The following is a 10348-nucleotide window of genomic DNA, read 5'->3' on the forward strand; positions in this document are numbered from 1 at the left end:
TGCAGAACAAATGCTGCTTCAGTCATCACTTCCCTAGTTAGCTTCTTCTAATCAGAACGGTTATAATGGAAGTAGCAGCAAATTTGATTATAAAATAAGATGCTTGCTACTAATTTTAGCCTTTGCTTTTAAGAAAATATTTCAACCTATTATATGATCTTTGAGTTTTGTACTAAAAAATCAGTCATGGGGATTGGATGTGTGTGATTTTAATGCAGCTGTTTCCTCTGCTCTCTATGGCGCAGTGTTGATGACATGAGTTCTGTCTCTGCCTATGAGTCTGGAAAGGCAGGTTTGCTACTAATTCCGATTAGAGGGACACCTGAAAAAAAGTGTCCACAGTTATGAGAAAGTAAAACAGGAAATATGTGAAGATCAAGAATGAGGACTTCAAAATCAAACCTCCTAGAAAAAGAGGAGAGTCACAGCAGAAGGAAATGGGCATGGTGGTACGCACACTCATTTCCTTGTGTGATCTCATGTTAAGCAATAGTATGGAATTAGTTACAACATGCAGTCCAAACAGCTTTTATGAGAGGATGAGAAGCCTCATGTGTGAAGAGCCTGAAACAGCTCATGAGGAAACACAAGGAAAATATATTGTGATGTCATTGCTTCTAAAATCAGCCTTCCTGCTTTTGATAGAGCCCCATTGTTGGTTGGTTGGTTGTTTTTTTTTTCCTCTGCCTACAACTTTCCTATTGAGTAAAGCCTAAGCTCATTCTTGAATTACTTTTCTGAAGACTCACGGCAGCATAGACTGAAGGCTTGGGTTGTGCTGCAAGCGTTCAAACTGCCCTGGCTCTGTGTTACTGGGATAGCGTTTAGATGCTCAGGGGTTGGGGAATGATGACATGTGACAATGGGAAAGCTATCTGACTTTGGCTTTGCACAGTGCAAACAGCAGGCATTTCAAAAAAACACCCAGACCTTTTGTCCTGCACAAGAAGTCACGTGTACATAAATCAGGTCTGCAGCTGTGCAAGCTCAGCTGTAAGCACAGAATGAAACAATTGGAGAAATAACAGGATTTAATTTGCAAGACAGTAGAGCCACGTAGTGCTGTGGGAAAGAGTAATTTATTAAAAGTGTGAAAGTAAACCTGCCTTGCAGTTTCTAACCAGTGTTATTTGGGCTTCTATACTCTCTGCAAGATAGCCCAGACTCAGCCTGCTGTTGCAAGTCAGCAACATTTTAGTTCCCCCATAGGGTTCTGTTAATAAATCTCTGTAGTATGAGGCAAAGTATGGCCTTCTGTACAGAGACAGGGCATATTTATCATCTTACAGCCCACTTCCTCATGCTGCAGTAAGGTTGAAAAACCTTGCTTCTGTCACAAACTGTGTTGCAGTTCATGTTGTGGGGAGGAGGACATTTTTGAGCAGTCACTAGGAAATGAGAGCTTTGAAGTTCCTTCCTGAGTCTGACTCCTAGACATATTTCATTTGGAAGATCACAACGGGGGATCTTTTAGAAGGGAAATGGCTACTTAAAGACGTGCTTAACACAGGACAGTGAGTTTACACAGTGATATTAATCTGTTGTTCTGCTAACTGTTAAGCACTTCTGTCCCTGGAATCACACCCCAGTCACCGGTTCCTGCGAATATGAAATGACTGAATCAAGCTGGGGAGGTCAAAACGCTTCTTATATTGAAAGTCTTGTAAAATTTTGTTAGCTTAGAAGAACAAAACTTCCAGAGTTCTTGAGAGATGGCTTTGGAGACATGTGGAAGCTGTTTGAGTTGCCTGCTGATACCTCTTGCGCTTTGGAGTATTGTTGTGAACATCCTCCTGTACTTTCCAAATGGGAAAGCTCTGCATGCTGCCATTTACCAGCTCCCCAACTATGAGTGGTATTTTGAAGGTATCTGTTTCTCAGGTGTGATGGTAAGTGCTCAGTCTATGGATTTTTAATTGCATTCTACAGCAAATAGTATTGGATTACACTTCAGCAACGTAATTGCTTTTAAAAAAAAGCATATGGATTACATTGACAAAATCACTGCAGGCAGAAAAACTCAATCAAACTGAAAATAGTATACTGAATGACAAGTTATGTATGCTATTAAGTGCAAGTGATTTTGCAGGGTGGGTTGGGGGTTTTTTCCTGTGGTCTTTTTGTTCATATGTAATTTATGCTTGTATTATGGAGGCAAACACTAGGTTGATTTAATCACCTATGAAGGTTGAATTAGAGCTCTTTTACCCAAATGAAACAAAAAGAGCTTCTCATAATGGTTCAGATGTTTTTAAGACCTGTATGCAGTCCAGTATTTAGAAGACTGAATACAGTTCACAATGCATCAGGTACTACTGTTGTCAGGCTAAATATAGAGAATTGTCTCACTGTGATTAGCATAGTAGGATTTTCCCTGTTACGTTTGTAATATGCATCTGCAGCAATAAACTACCATGGAGTTGCCCACTGTTCATGCTATTCACTATACTCATAAAGGGCCTCAGGAACAGAAAGTGGTTATGTGATCAAAGGGCATCACACACAATCAGTGCTTAAAAAGGGTTTATCTGCATAAGTGAGGTTTTTTAATGAAGGTGCTGAACTCTTATTAAAACATTAGACATGCTTTTGAAATCATGTAGTCTCCTTAAAGCAGAAGAAAAACCTTCTGTTCTAGCCGAAGAAAAAACTACCCGATAGCAGAGTCAAACAGAAAAACAGTTGCAAATGTATGAAAGAGTTAACTGCAACAGTGATACTAATATTTTGAAGCATTTTTAGCCTTAAAATTATTACCAATTTATTAAAACTGCAGGTATCATTCTGTTACAAACCAGTCAGCAGCATGTGAGAGGATAGTGTTGTGATTCAGGAGTATTGTCTTCTCATACTTTCCTTTTCAAACCTGTGCCTCTCTGAATGGTAGTTTGTGGTTCTGGAGCCCAGGTCCTATTTATAAAAATTATCTAGGATCCGTCTTAAATAATCCAGTAGTCTGAAAAAATCAGTATGGATACTTGACAAACAAATTAAAGTTTGCATCACTGACATTTTCTAGCATAAGTGTGTTGGTAAGGAAGGCAATACCCTGATTTGTGTGCCTGTGTCAGCAAGAAAGTGTTTGAACTAATGTGTTTTATCAATAAAATATCCTTCTTTTCACTGGTTATTAATTCTTTTACTTGTGAACTTGGTTTTATTGTTTCAGCTTACTGGTGTACCTGTGCCCAAGCTCGTAGAACTTTACTGTGATGGGAGATGCTGTGCTCTTGTCTTTCAAGTACAAGACACAAGTACAGCAACAGCCTACTAAAACCACTCCAGTTCCATGTGTGCCTTAAGTAATTGTGCTGTCCTACAAATCAGCTTTGAAATATCAAGACAGTAGAAGAGATGCAATCCCTGCCTTCCGCAGGTGAAAGAGACTTTGATTTAGTATCTGCAGTCATCTCACTGACCTTATGATATTCTCTTACAGATCCTTCTTCTGGCAGTAATTCTAGTAACACTGGAGTGTAGTGTGTTCTATCGGTGCTGCCAGAGTGAGAGCTGTAACAAAACTTACAGGGTGAGTCTGTGTTTTATTTCTGTGCATCTCCTTAGCACTTGTTTCAAATCCTTCCTGCTCTTGTTTTTCCAGCACATCCTGCTGCCCTCTCCACTGCTCTGTTTTCACTTCTTTCACAGAGGATTCTAAATTGGGTTGCAAGGTCACACAAAGTGTAGCTTCTTTCTTCTGAAGCATAAGCAGGACAAAAGTAAATTAGACACACACTTTCCCCAAATCCTTGTAAAATAAAGTAAGAACATAGAATGAAGCACACCAGCTAAACAGCTTCATCCCTTTGCCTGTATTATTTGAAAGGGTTTTTTTCAGAAATTACTCAATACACACTGTCTGGGATGCAGACATATTTAATATATGATTGTGTTCCTCTGGTATTTTGGGAAACAACTTTACAAAAATGCAAGTTTAAAAACCCCATCCAAAAATTATGTAACTTAGACTTGTAGAACTGCCTTAAACTCTGTCTTAATCTTTATTTTGTATGTGTATTCTTACTATTCTTTACCTGCTATTTTTCTTTCTGAATTTTGAAGACTGGGAAAATCAAATGTGAAATTCCGCCCCAAGGCAGAATTCAGACTGCCACTAGGCAGTCTGAATGAGCATATTTGCTGTTGACACTATCCCCACACAGTAATATTTCTCTCTCTCTTTACTTCAGAGTTTTATTTCAATTGTGCTAGCCCTGCTTGGAATTGCTTTCTCAGGATACAGTTGCATCATTTTTACCCTGCATTTGATTCAAGGCCCTTTCTGCAATTCATCAAGTGGATGGAATTATATTTTCAAAGACACTGCTGGGGGGTAAGAAACATTGATGTAATTCTTCTGGAAGAAATTGTTCATCAAATCAGTAGTCAGAAACATTCTTCTTACTACAGTCTGGTGTTTCTCTAATAGGTACCTCACAGATTACCCTACCTGGTCTAAGTGCACAGAGCCTGCTAACATAGTGGAGTGGAACATCATTTTGCTCTCAATTTTGATAGCTCTCAGTGCACTGCAGTTGATCATCTGCATTCTCAAAGTAGCTGCTGAGTTGAAGCGAACACTCTGTGGGACCTATTCTGTTTTTGTCCAGGTAACAAAACATCTGAGGTTATTTCTTCAGCATCTCCATGTAACTGTAGCTTCAGCAATTTCTCTCAGTTGGGGACCTACCATTTTGGTTTATGCATTCTCTATGCTACTGCATATTTTTTTCCAGAGAATATGTACTGATAATACATTTGTTGGTTTTGATTAATCCACTAATTTCTTGTGGTATACAGAGGTTGGTGGCTTCTCATTCTGACCTTTAAGTCTAGGACTGAGAAGAAAAAAACTGGTTAGGAAATTAACACTGATGCCAAGTCCATTACTCATATGTCAGCAGAGGTTGCTGAGCACCTTTCTTCTAACATTCAATTTACAGACATTCTTACTAATGTGTGGCTTTCGCAGCAATGATGAAAGAGATTAGCACTTTGTTTTTTGTTGGCAGGCTGGGATTCTCTGAAAATGGCAAGGATATCATTGCTGCTTCTCCCCCACCTCCAGATAATGAAAGAGATGGCCTGTCCATGATCCATAGTGGTAGATTGGAGTGCTACAAAGAAAAATGAAACCCTTATCGTAAATCTCTGTCTGTCAAGCTTCTCTATTTTGGATGAAGTATATTTGAACTGTCTGACATCTACGTTTTTCTTCACCTGTCCTGTTGCTCCTGGCAAGGACAGTTCATTTTTTTACCCTCCAACTTGTTGTGACAATAGGGATGTTTGAATACAATGGAACTGCTTTTGTATTGAAATTACCTTATTTTTTTTAATAAACTGATGTAGAACTGCTTTTGTACTCCCTTGTCATTGTTTAGACCGTATGACTATTTGTTGTTCCAAAAGGGCCTGGTTCAAAGCCCAGTACATCAGGAGGGGTTGTTAGTGCATGGCATGAAGCCATGATTTCTAAATGAATGAATTCTAGTTACAGACAGACCATGATGGTGATGGAGGGCAGAGCCTACCCTGCTCCTTCCATCTTAGAAGTTCTTAATTGCAAAAAGCAATTACTGAAAAAAGTCTATCAAGTTTTCCTGTGGTAAAAAAGGCACCTGGGCCTGATTGACAGATTAAACACACAGGTCTGAACTCAGCTGTGCTAATTGGTACATGTTAATCATTGCACTGGGTTTCTTTTCACTTTATACTTAGAGGCAAACTTTTTTCTTTTAGTCGAGTATGATGTGACTTGAGGGAACATATGAGGGAACCTTGTGAGCACCCAGTGCTAGCTTATTAATATTCTTCCAGGTATCTTGAGCATGCTACAATGGAAGGCTAACGTTCATTGACAAGAATGATCAGATGAAAAAGAATAATCTCTTTTAAATTAGCAGCTAAAAGGTATTTTTACTTTCTCAGAGAATTATTATTTCATTCCCAGTGAAAATTCAGGGATTCACAATGAAATGGACATCTGGCCCATTTGCAGTTGTATGGGCAGCATTTGGCTGTATTTAGCACTCTGGTTTTTAGACAATGAACACCCAAAAGGAAAGAGAAACATGTACTTCAGACTTCAGTAATGCATGTATCCCTGTTACATCAGAACCAGTGGGATTCAGGTACACTGTCATCAAATATTAAACACTGTTAGAAATGCATACCATACAATAAGTGTCAGCTTTGGGTAAGTTATTTAGAAAAAACGGAATATATCTGTCATTTAATTCTATTTCAAGGCAATATTGAGATTTTGCCTTCATATTCTTTTATTAGATTGTTTTGAATAGCTGATTTCTTCCTGTAAGATTTCAAGAATTCATCTAAAATTTTATTTGCTTAGTTTCTTTTAAGTAGCAAGAAGTCATAAAGTAATTAATGACATTTAAGAATGGGGCTAGTCTTTTGGGAGATGGTTCAAGGTGGCATGGATGGTCAGAGGTGCATGATACAAAAGCATGATTATATAATGAGGACTGTGTCACTGCACACTTGTTTTTCTCCAGGCTTAAATATGTAACATATCATTTATCTTAAATGATAATCCTACATTTTTATGGATTTGTGGATATTGTTTGTGGACAGAAGGAAAAGAAAGAAAACTTAAAAATCAACCTGTACACCTACCAAACATCTCAGAGAATCTTGCTGATTTCTTGCCTGCAAACTCTGGATCTGTCTTTATCATTTTTTGTGTGATTGTGTCTGGTGAATTTGCATTTCCACTCTATCACAGACGTCTCTTATTTTTGGGGCTTAGATTAAATAAGGAGACATGTAATGTGGTTCTTGTTGAACTTCTTGATCCTGCAACCGTCTTTACCCATAATCCAGAATTAGCATCTCCATTACCATAGCCAGGTTCAACTGTGACTTGATGGTTCAGCTTTTAAAGGGGCAGTCTATTAATTTGAAATTGGTGGTAAGAATACTAAAGGCTAACAATGGGTCATATTTCTGAATTTAATAGACAGTTTCACGCAGGGCTTTTGGATGTAAGGCAAAGTTAACCTTGGTCCAATCAATTTAAGTCCGGATTCAATCCTAAGTATTTTGTCTCTAACAATAGGTGCTATGAGCTGTGCCTGGTAGCAGAACCAAGATTCCTGTAAAGAATATTAATTAACTGGCTTGAAATCTAGACATAACCAGTGATCCCGATGGTGGTGTTTGAGGCAACATGACCATCCAGCTGCAGAACACAGACCTCACCCAACAACAGGGAGAAGTGGCCCTTGGGGCCAGGACAAGGCTTGCACCAAGCTGGAATATGAGAAACCCATTTTTGCACAAGAGTTCCTGGACACGAAATGCACGTCCTGCCTGCTGAAATCCCCACATAAAACACCCCAGGCACACCAGGAAGAAAGCTGCTGATTTGAGTTTATGAACTCCTGGCAGGGAGGAGTTAGTGCTGAATCTGCATTAAGAGTTCCAGCATTATTTGTCCCCCACAGCCAGTGCGTTTTGCCAGTGTATTAGGATTCTGTGTCTGGAACAGTAATGCCATTTATTTAAAAGACTGCAGCTGGAAATCACTGTAGACACTCGGTTTTGCAATAAAATACTGTGAAGCCCCATCCATACCTTTGCATTTTACGGTATATTTATATTAATCCTTGTGTAGGTAAAAGTGACTCTTGCTGAACTACAGTTTCCTGATTGTTCCCATTATGGATAGAGGGGTTTTCCACATAGAGCGGCAGAAGACAAATGAAGCTGCACCAGCTCTTTAAAGGGTGTTTAACTGCAGAGGTCTGCAGGCAGCCAGCACAGCAGTATGGGCAGCAGGCAATAGACACACATCATTCAAATCTGGGAACTGTGAAATGGTGGGGGTTCAATTCAGCCTCACTGTGTGATCTTATTGAGACTTTTTGTCAGAATATTCAATTTGGGAGTTTGCTTATTCTTTTCTTTCAAGGAAAATTGTTGAAGCAAAAGATCAGCTTTATCTTTTCAATAGAACTTTGGGGATTTTAAAAACAGTCAGAGCATTTCAGCATCCTCAATATGAGATTGAATATGAATATGAATATTGAATATGAATAGGAATATAGTTTAAAACAATAAAGGGATATTCATGACACCAAACTGCAGACTTATAATTTAACCAATTAAATAGGGTCTTTTTATATAGGTCCTGAGAGAAGTTCCTGCTTTTCAGACACCCTCTGAAGATAATACAGACTTGAGAAGCTGAGGTACTTTGGCCAGTTTTTTGAGTTCCTTAAGAAAAAGGTAAGAGGAGTGTGCTTAGGCATACAGATAATATGAACGTTTGGGGGAGGCATGATTAAAAGTGGGAATGGAAAAATGTTGCCTGTCAGAAGTTTTTGTTGTATTTTTTCATAAGAACAACATGCAGTTATTTTGCAAATCAAGGAAGAGTAATTTAGAAGATTCGGGGGTCTAAGGCAAAGTAAAGTTTATATTTTTACCCTCAAACAAATGTGGAGATCTCAAGGGCATTGCTCATGTGGTTTTTCTCTTTCTCAATCAAATGGAAATCTGGAAAAAAAAATAAACCAAATAGCCTACATATGCACAAACAACTTATTTATTAAGGACTGTATTAAGGAATGACTTTGGATTTAAGTATTATAAGAGGAGGTAAATGTTTTCTCATTTTTACCTCACTTAATTTACAAATGGGGCAGATACAACCTGGATAAGTTGATCTTTCCACTGCGCTATTGATTTTCATCCATGGCAAAGGAAAAAAAAATCCCTACAGAAATAATTTTGAACATGTGACATCAACCTGTGAAACTCCAGAATTTCATCATAGATTTGGTCAGATTTCGAAATCTCAGCTTTGGCTTACTCATTTAGAGAGAAGCAGAGTCCTCCATTTAATTCAGATGTGTTTAATTCAGAAGGTTCCAGAAAGTGAGATTTAATTCATTTAATTCAGAAGGTTCCAGAAAGCGAGATTATGAAATTCAGTATTCTGACAGTGCCTGATAGGAATAGTGATTAAAATTGGTGAATTATTGTATACCATAGTCCTGGTCAATAACACTTAGATTTTTGTGTCATTGCAGGGAAACTGCTATACTTTAGTTATGTTCTGAATCTTAGTCTTCTATCCAAAATAATCATAATTTTTGTGAACAGTATTAAAATAGCTGCCAAGGAGATGGTGCTTATTACAGATAATTTTAAGTTGCCATACAATGGAAAATTGTAATTGTAATTTTAATTTAGAATGAGTGGGACTGTGTCAGTGCTCGAGCACAGATGACATTTTTAAAGAATTCCCAAGTGACCAAAAATGCCTATTTTTTAATAGAAGTTTGCAGGTGGCTTTGTATGCCTAAAGCTTCAGACACAACCATGTTGTAATGGATATATACTCAAAGAAAGTGCCATTGCAAACTTTAGTTAGGTGGTTTTTAAGCTTTCTGTGTTTAAGGTCCAATTTTGTTCTTATTTTTCAGTGAGACTGATACAAAATGTTTACAGAACTTGAATAAAGCAAAAGAAGCCTTTGGCACTGGGTAGTGTATTTGGATAAGGGTAACAGTTAAGATTATCTGGATCTTATGTTTTTAATCATTGAAGAGTGTGGCTTATCCTGTCTGGCAACAGATTAGGAGGAAGATAACACAGTGGGGTCATTTTGTGGAATTTCTGAGCCTAATTTCAGCAATACTAAAACTGCTGGAAAGGGGATGAAAACCTCCCCATCTCCATCTATGAATATCTGGGCCTTTCCATCCCTAGAAATATATGCCACACTTTGTGCTAAAATTACATTTCCAAGGGAACTGTGGTGGGTAGCAGAGCTAACACAACCATGCACTGGTGGGCACACTGATCCCAGTGACCTCAGTCCTCCTTTTTCTGCTTGTGCTACACCAGTTTGGTACTGTGAACAGGCAGGAGCAGGCACAACTTGGCCTCCTTTTGTCAATGCAGAGCAGATACACAGAGAAGAAGTGTCACTTAGAACTTTTCACAGTGTGCTTGAGAAATTGTGCTCTTGTGCCACATATCATAGGGATTATTTTCTCAGTAGCATACAAGCTGTAGAGAGAGTGATGAAGATAGTGAAGAATGTAATTAAGCTTAGTCTGTAAGTCCATTTAAATCTGCTTTCAATTCAGTGACAAGATTTACACTCTATGACAGTCTGAATGCTAATATGTGTGATTGCAGGTTGGCAGAAATAGAAAAAATTTCTTTGATTTTCTGAACTGACGAGGTTACCAGAATCTTTTGTTTGCTCTTGACACACAGAGACATTGTGCAATTGGTTTTATTGTGTTCACAAAAGCAAACAGGAGCAGGGAGGGGGAGGTAAGGATGTGGGGAGTAGGAGGGATAGGAC

At 38.4% G+C, this 10348-nt stretch overlaps 1 protein-coding gene across 1 annotated transcript; it reads left to right on the forward strand.

The window, feature by feature from the left end:
- Positions 1–144: 144 nt before the first annotated feature.
- TM4SF18 (transmembrane 4 L six family member 18) lies at positions 145–5358 on the forward strand. Its single transcript, XM_032120240.1, has 5 exons — positions 145–1889; positions 3440–3529; positions 4191–4333; positions 4430–4610; positions 5013–5358. The coding sequence occupies exons 1-5, from the start codon at positions 1713–1715 to the stop codon at positions 5025–5027; spliced, it is 606 nt and encodes a 201-aa protein (XP_031976131.1). The 5' UTR covers positions 145–1712; the 3' UTR covers positions 5028–5358.
- Positions 5359–10348: the final 4990 nt, after the last annotated feature.

The sequence above is a fragment of the Corvus moneduloides genome, chromosome 10 (assembly GCF_009650955.1).
Source record: "Corvus moneduloides isolate bCorMon1 chromosome 10, bCorMon1.pri, whole genome shotgun sequence".
NCBI lineage: Eukaryota > Metazoa > Chordata > Aves > Passeriformes > Corvidae > Corvus > Corvus moneduloides.